The sequence below is a fragment of the Drosophila willistoni genome (genome assembly GCF_018902025.1).
Source record: "Drosophila willistoni isolate 14030-0811.24 chromosome XL unlocalized genomic scaffold, UCI_dwil_1.1 Seg141, whole genome shotgun sequence".
Taxonomy (NCBI): domain Eukaryota; kingdom Metazoa; phylum Arthropoda; class Insecta; order Diptera; family Drosophilidae; genus Drosophila; species Drosophila willistoni.
In genome coordinates this window covers 69,607-87,432 of record NW_025814052.1, presented here as the reverse complement: position 1 = coordinate 87,432, position 17,826 = coordinate 69,607, and the positions used below count along the sequence as shown (strand labels likewise).

General features: G+C 34.2%; 2 protein-coding genes across 2 annotated transcripts; one reads left to right on the top strand and one right to left on the bottom strand.

Annotated features, from left to right (window-relative positions):
* Positions 1-6,059: 6,059 nt before the first annotated feature.
* Positions 6,060-8,450, bottom strand: LOC6648601. Its single transcript, XM_002070949.3, has 2 exons — positions 7,943-8,450; positions 6,060-6,451 (listed from the first exon to the last, which is right to left on the bottom strand). Exons 1-2 carry the CDS (start codon positions 8,428-8,430, stop codon positions 6,268-6,270), a joined length of 672 nt encoding a protein of 223 aa, XP_002070985.1. The 5' UTR covers positions 8,431-8,450; the 3' UTR covers positions 6,060-6,267.
* A 1,326-nt stretch (positions 8,451-9,776) lies between these two features.
* LOC6648600 lies at positions 9,777-10,500 on the top strand. The gene is made up of 2 exons (XM_002070948.3): positions 9,777-9,851; positions 9,917-10,500. The coding sequence occupies exons 1-2, from the start codon at positions 9,777-9,779 to the stop codon at positions 10,400-10,402; spliced, it is 561 nt and encodes a 186-aa protein (XP_002070984.1). The 3' UTR covers positions 10,403-10,500.
* The last annotated feature ends 7,326 nt before the right edge of the window (positions 10,501-17,826 follow it).

The following is a 17,826-nucleotide window of genomic DNA, read 5'->3' as shown; positions in this document are numbered from 1 at the left end:
GTGCCACGAAACACGAATCACCCTGTTAGGGTCCTTTTTTTTAGTGCAAACTTTTGTAAAAAGCTTAGTAAATTTTTTTTGGAACTTTTTACATGGATATGATGATATAATGATCTGAAATTAGAGGATATAGAAACCGTACTAAAAAATATCTTTGTAAAAAAGCTCAAAAAAGTTTTATACGTATGTTTCATATGACTCTTACATGATGGCGGCACCACAAAGCTTAACTTTAAAAAACTATAGCTTAACAGGTTTTTTGATAGAGCTTATAGAAAGCTCTTGCAAAAATCTACTGTTATTGCTTGTAAAGTACTGTTAACTGAAAAGCTTTTAACCGTAAAAGAAAAGGCCACATTACAGCGCTTTGATTTTGTTTTTTGTTTTGTAATATAAGGAAATCGTTTTCTTTATTTAAATTTTTTGCAGATTTTTTGCTCCATTTACACGGTATCCGCTTAAACTTACGAAATAAGTTAATCGTTAAAATTAATAAGTTTAATTTGTTTTTGTTTGTTTCTTTTCTTTGGTTTTGGTTTTGTTTTTTGTTTTTATGTTTGTTTGTTTTGTTTGATTTTTTGTAAAACACAAGGACAAAAGGGAAAGTTAGAAGATAGGCCAATAGATGGGAGAAATAGAGAGGAAAGTTAAAGAATAGACAGTAAATCAAAAGAAACATATATATAATCGTATTTGTGCCATACATTAACAATGCTACAGTAAGTAGTTGTTGATTCAGAATTTGATTATCATGTTGTTTGGCATAACGAAAATGCAAACACAACTAGAAAGTATGTCTAGTATTTGTTTTGTACAGTATATAATCCTGTAATACGTATAATATGTATGTATACAGATATTTATATACACACATTGGGTTAAAACGCCTTGTGTTCTTTTTTCTCTCTTGTTTTGTTTTTTGGTTTTGTTGTAACATTTAATAAATTTTAAACATTGATTGCTCTTGCGTTGTGACAATAAGTTTTCTATATATGTATGTATATATAGTTTATCTATATCGTTATCAATATATCAGTATGCATATAGTACATATACATACGTAGTTCAATCTATAAATATATATTTTATATATTTTTTTGTTTTTTTTTTTTGCATTTTCATTGACTTTTTCTTTATAACAACATTAAAACGGGGGGGAGGGGAAAAAAAATGTAGACTTAATTTTTTTGTGTTGTGTTTTTTTCTATTCTTTTCCTTTTTTTTTTTGGTTTTTTGTTCGTCGTCCAGCGACATTTTTATCAAGTCAAATGGGAGGAATAGAAGCTCATTATTTATAAATATACATATATATATATATATATATATGTATATACGTATAGGTATATTTGGGGGGGGGGCGAGTGTCTTTTCCAATCAAAGGGAACAAGTGGGACTTGGGCAAGGTCGTGAAAATGCTGGCAAAATGTTTGCTCAACGAAAAGCGACTAAATAAAATTTGCACTGTCAATTTATATAGTTTGTGGATGTGTGTGTGTGTGTGTGTGTATGTGTATATGTATGTGTGTATGTACAATCTAAGATTCTATTTTAGAATAGATACATCATAATTATTATAGGTATATATATATATATTTATAATTATATAATTATATTTCTTTGATATACTCTAGAAGCAACAACAACATCGAGACATTGATAAAAATGTATTTAATAAATTTTCTTTTAGTTGTTTACTCTTCTTGTTTCATACAAGTACACATAATATGGTATGTATATGTGTGTGTTGTTTTTATATAGTATAAGATAGTATTTTCTTTATTCATTTTGTTTTTTTGTTTTTTTTTTCTTTTCGTTTGGTGGGTTTGGGTGGATCGAACTACAGCTGGCTGACTTGCTGGGCTGGGGCAAGCAGCTAGCCAAGTTCAAATATTGGCACACTTGACAGTGACTTACAACGGACCAGATTTTTGATTGTACTTTACTGTGGGTGTGGCGCTGGTGGGCATTGATCGGTGATCAAATGTGAATAGATCAAATTTGGTTAGCATTCCAAGACATATCTCGACATAGTATACCTTATTTCATATAGATAATTATTATAAACATTTTCAAATACACAAAATAACAAAAACAGTTTTGACCGACAAAAAAAAAACAACTAATTTTTATTTCTAAATTGTTTACAGAAACTAAATATTGCTTAAATATCAGATTCCCTAATACTTTTTGCCAACCTTCAGTTTATTCCCTCTTCCCTTTTATGTTTTTGTTGTCTCTCATCTTAAGCAATTAAATCAAAGAGCTCTGAAAATTGCTTGCAAAATTTTTCTATCTCTTTCATCATATCGATTGTATGTAGCTTATAGTTAGTTTAAGGTTCTCTTCATTTGAATCTTTTAGTCATTAGGTAGGTACATTTGGTTTCTTTTTTTGAGTTTGTTTATATGTGGAGTTGTTCATTGGTTTTTAGAAATGTTTAATGAAGAATGGCTAAATTTGTTTCTTATTTTTGTTTTTCGAAAGAAAAAATAAAACCAAACCTGAGGTGCTATAGTGATTTTAGGATAAATTTATATTGCTTGGGAAATATATAGAATTTAAAAATTATTATAATTTATTTTAATTTCCAAAGTTCTTTCCAATTAAAGATTTACAGTGAAAATGATGTTGGTGACAATTTCAAGACAATTTATAGTTTTCTCAGAGTTGCTATATCCAAAAAATAAACTGAATGATCAAGGAAATGTACTTATAAGAAACGAATTTAGCAATTCTGTCAATTGAACTTAGCAAAAATTTGGCAATCTGATCAACTCTAGTTATATGTATTATGTGAATCTCTATGATCCAACATATATAAATATATATAAATTATATATATGCTATGCAGTTGAGTTTGTTCTCATTTTCTTCCTTTTCTTTTTGGGTGGAGTATAACGTAACGGTGGTCTAGATGAATGGTTGAAAGGAAAGGGGTGAAAAACAACAACTAGATGCTAAGACTTAAGTTATAGTTTAGCACGGGTTGGAAAAGGGGAGTGGGGCGGGGAATATGTTACTAATTCTGCACTAATTTATCAATTCCTGAATATACAATACAATAAATATATAGATATTTTCCTTTTTTTTGCCACATATACATTTGCTTCATATAGATGTATATATGTATATATATATATATATATATTTATAGTTATAGATTATGTAGGTGTAGATGTTAAGACTATATAAATCGATTGCTAATGAGATACTTGTCGCTGGGCGGGGAAGATAATCTGCAAAAAATATCAAGAGATTTGTTATTAATCCTTAAAGAGATCAGTTAATTGTTTTGTCTAGATAATCTTCTAGTAAATTAACTTTTGAACATAAATGAAACCAAAATTAAATTATTATGTGAATAAACTTTTTAATAATAATAAAAAGCAAAAATTGGCAAGTCGTTGAACTAGAATTAAAAGCAAATACAGCTTGAAATATCCTTAATTAGGCTCCAGTTTGATTTAATGGATTGCAATGGAAAAAATTTGATGATTCTTTTAGTGACAGTTTTTAGAATCTTTTGACAAAATGTTGCGAAAACGAAGGTCAGGTCTTTGTGATTTATCTAAAGCGCATTTTGTTTTTATGAACTTCTGCTTCAACAGTTTTAAGCCAAGCATTAAATAGGCAACAGGACAATGGCCAACATGTGCCCAAGCTACTTGATTTCACACGCCCACATTAAATTAGCTTTATTGAGCTGCAAATGAGTTCAGTTTTTGTGTGGCGACAGAGAAATGAGGTGGCAGATGAGCAGAGATGCTGACGGTGAGAGGGATTGGGTCATTGGGATGAAGGGTGACGGCAGCAACAGCATGAGAAAACAAAACAACGCCAGGCCATTAAAAGCATCCTCAGCATCGACGTCTGGCATTGGCATTGGCATTGATGCAGCTGTTGCTGTTGCTGTTGCTGCCTGCAAAATATTACTCATACGCCATGTGAAAGCAAAAGAGAGAGCAAAATGAAGAATGTTATCGAACCTACATATACCCTACTACAGCTAAGCCACAATTAAGCAATATGTCTTCGAGTATTATATAATGGCTAATTTTGATCCATTATTATAGCTGAAAGCTCGTGGGAAAAAATGTTCTTCGGCAGGGTATTAGCAAAACTAGCTTTAGAAAACCATCCGGTATACGGCATTCCAGTTGCACCATTAAATGCAACAGCCTTGCGCGTGTTGTCCTTGCCCCCGACGATTCTTTCCATTTTTTTTCTTTTTGCCCACTTCTTCCCGCTCTCTTACTCTTCCTCTGCTTACTCTCTCGTCAATTCCCTGCAGCCCTGCTGCTTGTGCCACATTTATGTCCTTGGGGCAAAGCGGCATTCATTATATGTGTGCGTGTGTGTGTGTGTGTGGGTATTTTATGTTTTTAGTAGGTGCTAGCAGCGCTTTATTAAAAATGCAAACCAATCATGTCCATCGACCATTTGCGGTCTCCAAACCCGGTTTGACAGTTCTTTCTACTCTTAAAACTGTTTTTTTTTTCACCCTCATTCCACTTAATGCCTTCAAATTAAAAAAAAAATAATAAAAACTAGAAAATTTAAAATATTTCAAGTCTCTATGAAGATGCCATCAAAATGAGCTATGAAACGGCGAGTGCATCAAAAACTCATAAATTATGGCAAACGAAATACCGCAATGCGTCAAGAAGTCCTTAGTTTTCGCAAATTCCCTTACCAACTGAAATTCCATGACAAACGCGAAAAGAGAACACTAGAATCGGAAAATGTCTCAGAAATATATTCTGTTGAAACAACTGTAAAATAATCTTTTGTGGCATAATAGTCTATTTTGTATATTAAAGAGATCTTAAATGAACCATCTAATTATACCTATTTTCCATCTCAGCTTGCAGTGATTTTTATATTAGAAACCAAAGAAAGAGACTTAACAGCTACAAAAGAAACTATATTGAAAAAGTCAAAGATAAGCCAAACCTTGCATTCAATCCGGCTCGAGGTCAAAAAAATTTTAGTCTAACCAAACAACATTATAAATTTATTTCAAGACATAAGCTCTATGTAGGGATTTCTATATTTTAAATGCAAAATCAAACTGATAAAATCAATCAAACCAAGCCATATCGAAACCAAACAAAGAAATAAGTTTCTGGCATTTGCCAATGATTTTTTGCTTCATTGAGTTGTAATTCTCAACTAGTTTTAGCATTGAAGATGGTTCACTGCTTTATTTTAAGGAGATCAAAATCTTGACAGTAACTAATAATTGTTAAAGAAAACAGGAAATAATAAAAATTGATTTGAACGCTTACCATTTTTGTTGCTTTTTTTTCAATCCATTTTTCTTTTTGCTGTTTTTGGGGTAGAGGCAAAGGGACGAGAATTTTCTCGTTTGGTTCATTTTTGGAAAACGTTTTTTTTTTCATAATTTTTTTTTTTACTTGTTTTTGATTTTACTATGCTGATTAATTTTTGGGGTTTTCAATTTTTGATTCATTTCCTTAGTGGTTGGTTTTTTAGTTCAGTTACGTGTTTGCTTGTAAATATGTTTGTGTGAGTGTGTGTGAGCAAGTGTGGGTGTGGGGTGTGTGTGTGTGTGTGTGTGGTGTGTGTGTGTGTGTGTGTGTGTGTGTGTGTTTGCATGGTTTGGCTAGGCTTGCCATATGGCAGGTTTTGGCAATTGCCACCAATCAAACTAGCAAATTTTTTCTCGCTGTCATTTCCTTTTCTCTTTTTCGTCTCTCTCCCTCTCCCTCTCTTTCTCTCTTATTGCTCTCTCTCTATCTCTCTAGTATGCACTTTTCCTCTTACGTTTTCACTTTAGGGAGTTTCCTCAGGATTTTCTCTTGTTTGTATGCAGTTTCCCGATTTTTTTGTTTTCTTTTTTGCTTTTCTCATATTTTGTTTCTTTTTTCTTTTGTTTTTTGCACGTCTGTTCGTTTTTATTTGTTAGTTTCCTGTTGCGTTTTGTTTATTTGTTTTACGGCATCGCCGCAAAAAGCAATTTCACAGAAAAAAGAAACAGTACTGCAGCCAAAAAAAAAAAAAAGAAGGAATTTAAGAAAGAATCGAAAATGCGAGAGAGAGAGACGCAAAATGGGAAAAGAAAACTCAAAAATCGTTAATAAACGTCCAGTTCAATGTTCATTCAGGTTACTCTGTGTTTGTGTTTGTATTTGTCTATGTGCGTGTGCGTGCGTGTGTGTGTGTGTGTGTATAGTGGTGTTTGTGCATATCCGTTTCCCTTGCTTCTTATGTCCCATATTTAGTGCCATGGCCGCCATTGAGCGCTTATGTCTGTACGGGCACATTGCTATCTGCCTCCTGGAGCACTGGAGCTGTCCATACGCCGCTGCCACTGCGCGTCTTCCGCTGCTGCACAATCCCATCCATAATGTCCAATTGCAAGTTGTGTACACTGCCACGATGATCGGTTAATGGTGGACCAGCAATGACACTTCCCCGACGACTTCCACTGAAGAAAAATAAGATTAGAGGGTATACAGTTACATAGATAGCAAGTCAATTTCTGACAGTAATTGGAAATGAAACTGAATTTTCTTTGGGTTAACTTAGCAAATGGATGAAAACTTTTCACTGAATCTTCTAATACCATCATCACTTTGTGCATAAATTACTCTATGAAACCACTTTGCCCTTTTGCTCTTTTTCATCCTCATCCTCCTCCTCCTTCGCCTGCTCTTCCTGCTGTTAAATGCATTTAATGGTCATGCAGAAAGTTCGTCGGGTTGGGTAGCCCCCCGAAATGGGTGGAGAATATGTGAGGAATGCAATTAAAAATGACATACACACTCACACACACACGCTGGTAGTATAACCAAACGGTACAAAAACTGCACAAAATGTACGCATAATTCAAAGTCAGAGGGCAACAATTGCGGTAAAAAATTGGGTTTCGGCTGAAGGGGGGGGGGGGGGGGGGGACAGGTCGAAAATGGGAAATACCATTGAATATCATGCTTTTTATATACTCTATCATATATGTATATTTTTCATTATCCCATATTAAATTCTTATCAACTATTATTTTTATATTGATACAAACTGTGATGTATTTTTTAAACCATATTTTTATAATTGGAATTTCTGTTTTTGGTTTAATACAAATATTAAATTTTGCTGCTAATTTCTTGATTTACTTTTTTTGCCTTCATATAATTTATGTAACCGATTTTTTTATCTTCCCATTTTGTTTTGTAGCTTATCTTGATCACATTTTTTTGCTCATCTTTTATCATTTTAACTCATTTAAGACTTAAGACTTTAAATTTTTGCACCTTTCACAACACTTCCGTTTTACTATGTAGTCCTTCTGTGCCACGGATTCAATTTTGTTCCGGCTTGGTTTTTTTCAAGGCAATTCACATCGATAGGCGGCGATTAAAAATGCATAGGGACCTAAGCCTGACTCCTGGTCCACTTTGGCCATTTGATGGCAATCTCATTATAATTTCAACTACACTCGCTTTGCCTTCGCCCTTGTCCACGCCCATTGCCCTTGTCCTTGCCCATTGCCCTCGTCCTTGCCCCCTCATTCTCTCATTCTCATTCTCATTCTCACTCGCATTCGTATTGGCCATTGGCCGGGTATCAAAATGTTACTGTTACGGTACAAAAGCTTCAAAACAGCCGGTGGGGCAATTCAATTACGCCACAACAGATATGGGGCGGTAATACGGGTGGGAGTGGTGGTGGTGGTGTAAGAAGGAACATGTACAAGTACATAGAAAATGAGCATGCGGATGGAGAAGGTCCAATGTCCTTGGACGCATGCACTTCCGTTGCTAATGGCGCACAAAACTCCCAATTACCAAACAAATTGACTATGTCCCTGGCTCACTCTATCGTTATCAGCTCTCTCTCTCTCTCTCTCTGTCTCTCCATTCCTTTTTTTTACTGCATCTCTTTTCAGTGTTCCATTGGGACAAAAACAATAGATACTTACCTGAACGAAACACCGGAAATAGATTCACGACGATTACGGCCAAATAGCGTGGGTGGGACAGCCGATATAGTGACCACCGAATGACGACGACCGCCTGCGGTTGGGTTGGCCTTCTGCGAGAGTGTTGCCAAAAACTCGACCTCTTTGGGACTTAGTCCTCCAGTCTCGCCACCCACTTCGGACAATCGCCGGACCTGACTGGCTGTTATCCCTTCGGTGATCTGCAGCGATGGCAACGAATGTTTGCGTCGCTGTTGCATATCGGGAAACGGGCACAAGAGATACGGATTCACCGGTGAGTCGGGCTCAGAATCATCACTGTTCGTGCGCTTACTGGCACCGCCGCCGCCACCAGTGCCACTAGGATCATAACCACCAGCAGCTCCTTCCAGATCGTCACCATCTTCGGCCGCATGTGATTCCTCGACCACAATTAACGGCTCCTGGGTGCTCAGATTAAAGACGGGTGTGAATGAGGAGCGACGCATCTTTGGGCCAGGATATTTGGTTTACTGCAAAAAAAGATGCAAAAATAATTATTATCAATATAAAACCTCGTATCATAAAATATGTCGGTTTCAAAAGCAGTTTTAATCAAGAATAAGTTTCTACTTATCCGGTTGAAAAGAAAAACAGATGGACGAATGAATATGGTTCTATAAACGCGTCTAGTCTTGTCACATATGCTTTCGCCTGTACACTACATTCATCTGATCAACATTGACATACACTTTTTGCTTGGATTTATTGACAAGGACATGTCTTTTTAGGTATTCGACTAGGGACCGTTTGCATTGTGAGAGACAGTAATCTCCCAGAGTCCAACTCCAGTTGCAGAATTGGACTCGCGATCGCACTATAATGTTATAACAGACGCCACTTGGCTTCCATCACTTAGGCTTCAAATAACGTATACGCACTGTGTTCCAGCTAAACTAAGTATTTAGTTTAACTATTTACTATGATATTATTTTTTATATATATATAAAAATGATAACAGGCATTAAAAAACAAATTTCAAATATTTTGCATATCTGGGCAAATACTAAAGAACAATCCCGAAATTTCGATTGTTTCGTAAACCTTATATAAGGCTAAGGCACCTCAAACAGTGACTTTGCATTCAAATAATAAGATTAATAAATTCTATTAAAGTCTTTTGAGATCTTAGTTAGTTATTACTTAAGATCGCGTCTTTAAAAACCCATTTGTATTAGTCATTTAAATTTGGTGCCTTAAAATGGGCAATATTCTCATTTGGTATAGAGTATAAAAAGTAAAATTAAAGCTCGTCACAGCTGAGCTTGATTTCTGTTTCGAGTTTGGCAAAAGTTTTTGCTGTTTTGCGTTAACCTTTTAACCCGACCTATTGTCGTTACATATGTATCTATGTATAAATAGATGTAGTTATGTAACTGGGCGTGGTCCTGCATGTTAAAAACTTTTTTTTGCTTCCCACATACAACGCTCATATGGTAAGAATTAAATTTGAATTAAATGAAAACAAAATTTGAATAAAATGCAAAAAAAAAAAAAAAACATAACGAGTGATTTTGCTTAGAGTGAGATGAAGGTCGTTTACGATATCCACAAACTTCATGAAATCAATTAAATTATTTCGCTATCTCGATACAATTTTATGAAGTTATGGGATTGTTGTGTACAACATTAGGTTTCATCACATGTGGCCAAATGTGTTTAGAGATTTAGATTAGACACTGAACATGAAAATTATGGCATGCAACAAATGGATTATAAAAAGTATAGCTACCATTCATATATAAGTATATGTATATATAGACAGTGTTGTATGATAATTAAATCATTTGACAAGATGTGGACTAATAATTTCAAGTTGCTGCTGTCGTTGCTATTTCTACTTCCGTTTGTAAAGGCTCTGGGCAACGAGGTGGGTAAACAGGAGTCTGTATTCCTTTTTGTTTGTATATAGTTTGACTAATCGTTTAATGGCAGAAAACATGGACATACACTTTGGTTGACATAACGGTAACATCGAGCGATGAGAGCAAAGTGAAAGCTGAGGCACGCATCGAACGCATGGGGCGTGGCGAATTCGGTTTAAGTGGCCAAATCGTTTTGGGTGTACTTGTGCCCCCCAGCATTGATGTTGAAGTGCTCACCTATCGCAGTGCAGATAGTGGACAAACCTATAAGCTGCAACCATATGGAGTTCAGAGACAGGGTATCTACAATGCCCTGAACAACTTCTATAAGAATATCATTATGGAAAGTGCCAAGGACTGCTCAAATTTGCCCCAGTTCGAGGGTAATTTAACGGAAATAGGACCCGACACATATAACTTTGAAAAATGTCAAGTGAAAACCGATAGTTTTCCACAATATATGCCCGAAGGTTTCTTGAAAATCGTCATGCTATCGTATGGCGAAGTCGAAGTAAAGTGTGAAATTATCGTGAATATTGAAAAGAAAACTTTCTAAAAATGTTTATTGAACACACAATTGAAGTGCTACAGACTGTTTCTAAATATATTGCTCTTTCTTAAATCTGCTTCATTATAAAATGACAAACAAGAAGTTAAATATATTTTCTTTAAAATACTTTGCAATCCATTACAAACGGATATTCGAGTTTTGGTTACAATTTCAAACGTTTCATACGCAAAAAAGAATTTTTTTTTTAATCTACATTTTTTCTTTACTACCAAATTTTTTTTATAAATATACATCAAATATATTTGCATATTGATAGTGAAAACCGATATGGACCTTAGTGCAATATGTTAACGAGTTTTACAAAGACAATCACATCCCTTAGAAAGAGCGCGTCCCTTTATTGTCTTTCCCTCTCGCTTGCTTCTTTGAAATACAAAAGAATTGATAGACAGATTAGCTATTAATAAACTTAGATAGCCTCTGCCAATTCGCAATATCTATTCTTAAGTCTTCTTATCCATTTATAAACTCAGATTGTCTCTAATTATCAAGAATATCTATATATTAAGCATTTAGAGTTGTTTGAAATAATAAGAAGGATAGAGGAGGAAACTTACTGTATTTATATCTTCAAAAATTTATTAACTTTATAATAATATATTTAATATTATTACAATTGCGCTGCATTTCACAAAATAAGAGATTTAACAAGACTTTTCAAAAAGCGAACCTTTAACAGAAAATGTCTCAATTAATTGAATTGAATTCAAAGGACGCGTAAACCTTTCTGGGTCTGGGTCATAACAATGGCCAAAAGGTGAGAGAGTCTGTTCTGTACAGTTTCGTTCTTACCTTTGCCATGTTTAAACAAAAGCAAGGCTAAACGTGGCAGAGAAAAAAGAAGAAGAAGTAGAAAAAACCAAAGCATACGCTACAGGGCAAGGCTCAAATACACAACAAGAGAAAGAGAGAGAGCGAGAGAGAGAAAGAGAAAGCTAAGGAAAAATAGTAGAGTGAAATGAAATGTGCCGAAAATGTAAATGAAATTGTTTTAAGCATTAGGCGGCAGGCAGAAAAAAAAAATCACAAGAAAACAAAAAAGGTAAGATGAAGGGCGAAAAATGCTTAGCAGTAACGATGACAGCTTAAATTCTTCTGCCCGCCTTCTATTCTACTCTGCGGTCAACGTTAGATATGTCAACGTGACACGAGTACATGCAACTTGTCATTATTTCTTAACTTTTTCATGAAATTGGACGAATACTTCAATAATCTACTAGCCTTTCGCTCTGTGGTTATAAATTAACTTCAATCAGTAAATCTCACGAGTACATCGCCATTTTGGTTGACATATGTGTGTGCGTGTGTGTGTGTGTGTGGACCATTTACTGCTGACTTGGCCATAATGCCCCAAAATTTGGCCGTGATTTCATTCAATTTGGCAACAAATCGAAATGAAACGAAATACATATTACCTCCCTTGGAATGAAACCCAATGAAATCCCCTCCACTTAATCAGCACAAAAGAAAAGTATATATGTATAATTATGTGTGTGTGTGTGTGTGTATGGGATATCATGTAATTAGCAAAAGTGCCTGAATACTCTAATAGCACACACACACATACTTGAACAACACCGCATGACAATAACGGTAAACAACGAGCCAACTGCCAAAAGCGTCTCATTTTAAATTCCCTTTTTGTGAGCCTTCAATAAAGTTGAACAAAAATGAAGCAAACCCAAAAAACAAAAGTGAGAGAGAAAGAGAGAGAGAGTAAGAGAGGGATAAAAAGAGGAAGAGAGAGAGAGGGATAGAAAATGCCAAAAGGAAGAGATTGTATTGCTGCTAATAGAAATTCAGCTCAGAGAAATCCGCTGACATCCTGACAAACAAAAAAGTCAAGGTAGCAACAAAAACAGAAGGAAAAAACTTCCTTTGCTCCTTGTCAATCGTTTATTCTATCTATCTTTTTATAAGGTAAAAATTCGATTGTTAAACTTCTCAAATGTCAATAGCAAAATCATCCTCTTGATTTTCTTTAGTGTGCAAATCAAAGACCCCTTTTTTTGTACATTAATTACTCATTATATTTGGAAAGGTCAAAGTAATATCTTAAAACTTACTTACACTTGCTTCTGGCTTCTACAGTAAATGATTTTTAACTTTTTCACAAAAACATTACTTATTTATTTTAGTTTCAGTCTATATTTTCTAGTGGTCCCTTTGTAACAGAAAACTTCGGCTAAAACTCCGAACGGTTAGATGAGTACTTCAAGAATCGACAAAAAATTAAAGGTCTTTCACAACTTTAAAATTATGAGATCACAACTTGATTATTCACTTTTATAACAATGCTTAGGCAATTATCGACATTTTACCAGTTGAAATGTTCTCACATAAAGCGTTATTAGTTCTCTATATTCCTTAAGTTAGTTGATACATGTGTGCTCATATTTTAAGTAACTACTTTGTATTCAACTCTCAAGGACTTTGAACTAAGAGTTTGAGTAACTATGCTGATATGCCAGTCAACATATGGACACTAGAATTTCAAGTTCGCTTAATCTCCACACATCTCAACACACTATTCTGCACCAAATATTGATTAAAAACACCTCTGTGAATCGCTTTTTGTTGCATGCCTTGATTGATTGACTAATTTATCAGCCATTTAATTAAAACTAGTATAAGCACCTCAGCGGTGGAGAATGATGAGCTTTAGATTATTCACAAAACAATATCATACTACGTAGGTTTAAAAATGTCAGATTGGTAATGTTTGATAAAAGAAAAAAGTTACAGAATGGTCCTTAACTTGCATAAACCAGGCGTCAAAATACTTATGTATATTTTAGTTATAGAAGTGTCGCGAGAACAATATTTACATTTATTGAATCATTTTCTTATGCATTTCAATGGTAAAACATTTTTTAAGAGCTTTCAAATAACCTAAATCGATTGAATCAGCGACGAGTTTCAGATTGAGGCTTGGATTCTCTATAGGCAATGAGAATAAATATGGAATAGGCAATCTTCAATCGATTTGCAATGCCCTTGTCCTCTCTCGCGCGTTTAAAGATTAAATAAGGCATTTATTATGCAAGTATTTAAATAACATTAAAATACACAACAACAAAAAAAGCGTCAGCCAATCAATCAGTCAGTCAGGCAGGCAGGCAGGCAAGCAGTCAGCCAGCCAGTTAGTCAATTCATTTACTCAACGACAGTCTCAATTGCAGTCCCAAAACGAAAAAGCATAGCTTCCGAATACGTCGTCCACACACTTTCCCCCCTCACTCTGACACTTTTGGTAATGATTTTCATTTTATGCTACGTGTTTTCCGGGGGCCAAGGATAAGGGCAAAGTGGCAACAAATTTGAATTCCACTCAAACATTTAAATTTGATTTATCAGAAGAAAGAAGAAAAAAATACCAGGGCAAACACGAGACTCAGCCAAAAAAAAAAAACACAACAACAACAACTACAACGAAATGTAAACGCAATCCGGCTACAAAATGGTTTAATTAGACCAAATAAAAATACACATCTAAATACCCAATACTCTATACAAAGAACATCTATTAACCTTAAGTTAAGCAGACGAATTGATTCAAGCTCCTAATATAAATTTCGTTTATTGGAATTTAGAGTATAATAATCAAAAATACTTTAAAAGGCGATCAACTGAGGCCTATGAAATTTTGAGTTCTGTTATTAAAAGTTTCGTTTCTAAATCAATAGAGAGCTTTTAGCCCAAAGAATGTAAGTAATGTAAGTAAGAAGAATAATTTCTTGACTTACAATCTAAATGCAACCATAATAGAAATGAGTTAAGAACCATAAAAGTGGTCTCTTTGTTGTAAAGGTTTTTGTGGTTTGTGTCAGAAAAAGCAAATTCATGAATTTCCCACTTAGTATTTGTGAGATTTTTAAACAGTTATTCTCTTTTGTAAGGTGAGTGAATAATAAATTTAGCGTTAAGCACTTAACGTTTTGATTACATTAATTATGATGGAATTCTATACTCAGATACATAAATGTATCTGTATAAATGTTTGTATTTTTTATGCCTAGCTTTATTTCAAACTGATTTCAACAAACAATATGAGTAATTAATAAACTTGTTGCAACCTCTTTGATTGCTGACAAATGATAATTATTATGCATCATTCAGGCCGTTTAACTAGATGTTTACTATTATGAATAGCATAAGCTTTTCTTCTGTCTCTCTGCCTTGTCAATGGCATTTTGCAACTAATTTAACATGAAACAATTCAATTTCAATTTTCTCTGGTCAATTGCATATTTTCACAAACTTGGCCTTCGGTATTTGGGTGTGTGTGTGTGTGTGTGTGTGAGTGTGTGTGTGTGTTTATGTGTTCGTTTCGTTTGTGTGGGTGTGACAAATGATGCGGTAATTGCAGGCAATTTAGCAAAGTTGGTCAAGTGGAATAAAAGTCAAATCGAAATGGCCATAAAAATTGTGAAACAAGAATAATACTTAATAATAAAGTAGCATCGATTGACATAAATTACAAAAAATAAATAAATACACGACTGTCAGTCAAAGATGTGAGTGCGTATAAGTGTGTGTGTGTGTGTGTGTGTAGGAATGTCCACACATAAGAAAAATGTTTGCTTATAAACAATATTAACAGGGCTGTAAATCTATAACAAAATGACAAGCAGTGGTCAATTTTTGTTATTTTCTTCCCCATTCTCTAGCTTTCCCTTTCTCTCTCTCTCTCTCTCTTTCACACTCTCTATTTGAAATATTAAATGATCAAAGTCCATGAATGAGAAAATATTTGTTATATACATTTATATCGTTTATTTATTTTTCATTTATGTGCAAAAAGGGAAAAGCAAATGAAAAGTAATTAATTGTAAAATTTATTCATAATACCCTAGGGGTAAGTGCATTATTCTCATACTTCCTGGGCCCAAAACGCCAAAGCGAAAACAATATATGCATAGAAAGGCTAGCCTACTGTTGTTCATTTTCAGTTATGAAATTTCATGGTCCACTAATCTGTGTGATTGACATTTGTATTTACATCAAATACTATTATATCTCTATGTATACGTACATATGTATATGTATAAATACCTCAGCACAGTTGCACAATTGAATTGTTCTTAGTTTTGTCATGCTTCTAAGAAAGCCATCTAGATTAAGTGAAGTCAATTATTAGACGTCTTTCAATTTTCAAACTATTACAGGGAAGGGCAAGAAAGTTTAAACTAAAAATCTGCTTTAATTGGAGAAAGAAGAGAATAATTTTGCAAATGTTGGCATAATGGAATAAATAAAAACAATAAAAACCAATTAAACACATATTTGTTTTAATCAAACTTACAAGCCTTTGAATCAACTGCTTTACACAGAATTCTTTACAAGCGATATTTTAACAATCAATGTGGTTTCCAAACGAAAAAAATATATAAAAACAAAACATTTGCCAAGAAAAGACCTCAACAGCCCGTTGCCAAAGTTAAGAATTATTCAAAATAGCGTTGAGGTCATGGCTCATATTAACTTTTCATTTTATGACTCTTTAAATGGAGAAAACTTCGATATAGCCTTCTGATACATTTCTAAATTTCTAAGCTTCTGTCCGGGTTATCTAATGTCTGGCCATATGAATGCATGTCAAGTGTATTTCAAATGAGATAATAACTTGTAGGTCCTTTAACGTGACTGCGTTGTTTTATGTGCCGTAATGAATTATCACCAAATTGTATATTTATTACACTTGTGGTGTCGCCTTTCTTAAATCATATTTTGAGACCACAAAGCTATTAAGGGAAAACTTGGTCAGGCTCTGACTGGCAAGCAGGCTAGAATGATGAAGAACATTGAAACTCTGTTCAAAACTGAAGAGAATTTAACTTAGTACGATTATATATCATAAAAGGACTTCCTGGCCCATGGCCTAAAAACAAACAACAACAAAAAAACAGTGTCTGCTGAGTAAAGAGTATTTTTTCTATTTTTGTCCTCTAATAAGTGTCTTATCTGTTGGGTTTTGGCCGCCAAAAGAAAAGTTTGCTCATATTGTGTCATAGTTTTCGACTTTGGCACAAAATTTATCTCGCCCATGAGGTGATGCTCGAGGAGTTGAAGCTATTTGGTGTTGGTGTATAATAAATGATGGCGCAATGATTTTGCGTGATTGCCGGCACGTGATTGAGCTACAAATGACTCAAAGTCTAGTTATTTGACACCCTCTCGTAGTGTGTGGAAGAAGTCCTATGAAACATTTTCATCATGCACACACACATTTCATTCTTTTTTTTTATATTTATATATATATATATGTATTTTTTTTATGGTTTTTTGTTTTTGTGTCGAGAGTCCCTTTTCAAGTGTAGCTGTCAGCAGCAATTCGTAAGGGGCAAAAACCGGAATTGAGTGCGAAATGTTGTGGAAATATGTGTGTTGTGCGGACATTTATTGATTTAAATTGCAGGAAATAATAAATAAATAACAAAAAACCAAAAAAAAAAACACAAAAAAACAACACACACACATACATATGAAGAAGCCAAAACAAGAAAAATAAAAAGGAGACAAAAAGGCAACAAAGTCAAACGAAATGAAATTGTGAAGATAATTTGAAACTCATCAACAGCCGCTTAGCCCTTTGAATGGGAAACCCTTTTGGATTTGAGGTTACTTAGTTCTCAACTGAACTTTAGTTGAGTGACTGACTGACTGAATGTTTGACTAACTGACTGTCAGAAGCCATGGTAGATTAGTAAAAGTTTCTGTTGTAATGAGTTGAGGATTTACAATGGACTTTAACGTAACAGAAACTCAAGTTTCTGTTTCTTTGTTGAGCTGATGACAAACTTTTTCGTTTATCTCCACCACTCGATGCTTGCTTTTGCCATTTGCAGTTTAATTACATTATGTGTTATTATATTGTTCTTCTTGGCTAAGCCTTGATTAAGCACTAAATTAGATTATACTTTAAGTTTTGTGAACAAATGTTACCCCTTGAACATAACACAGATGGTAGCCAAATATTTATACTTGGACTTGAATTGCATTGAATTAGTAAGCGGAACAAGTACTTAGGCCGTGAATCACTCACGGTGTGTTTAACTTGAACTTGTCCTTTTGTTGCTGTTCCGGAAAGTATTTTAAGGCAATAATAGAAATAGATGCCATTTAGTGTTATAAAATGGTTTACTTTTCAAATGTTAATTGACTATTTAATTGGATCTTTTCAGAGGCATAGGGCACTTGGGTTGGCTTTTCGATTACATAAATAAATATCATCAAAGTCCAGCCAAAAACCTTTATAATAGATATCGAACAGAGGGGTTAACAGGAAAAAGAATAAACCAAAGGCACCCCACTGGAGGATGCAATAAAAAACCAAAAAATTTTCCTCACTCTGAACAATAATATTATTATGCTGATTGCTTTTTATTATGCCGAGAGGAGTTCTTAAA

Excerpts from the sequence above, each read along its gene's own strand:
- LOC6648601 (XM_002070949.3), bottom strand. The coding sequence starts at position 8,430 with ATGCGTCGCTCCTCATTCACACCCGTCTTTAATCTGAGCACCCAGGAG. Across the intron at positions 6,452-7,942 it reads ATTTCCGGTGTTTCGTTCAG|TGGAAGTCGTCGGGGAAGTG; the intron begins GTAAGTATCTAT and ends ATTTTTCTTCAG.
- LOC6648600 (XM_002070948.3), top strand. The coding sequence starts at position 9,777 with ATGTGGACTAATAATTTCAAGTTGCTGCTGTCGTTGCTATTTCTACTT. Across the intron at positions 9,852-9,916 it reads TAAAGGCTCTGGGCAACGAG|AAAACATGGACATACACTTT; the intron begins GTGGGTAAACAG and ends GTTTAATGGCAG.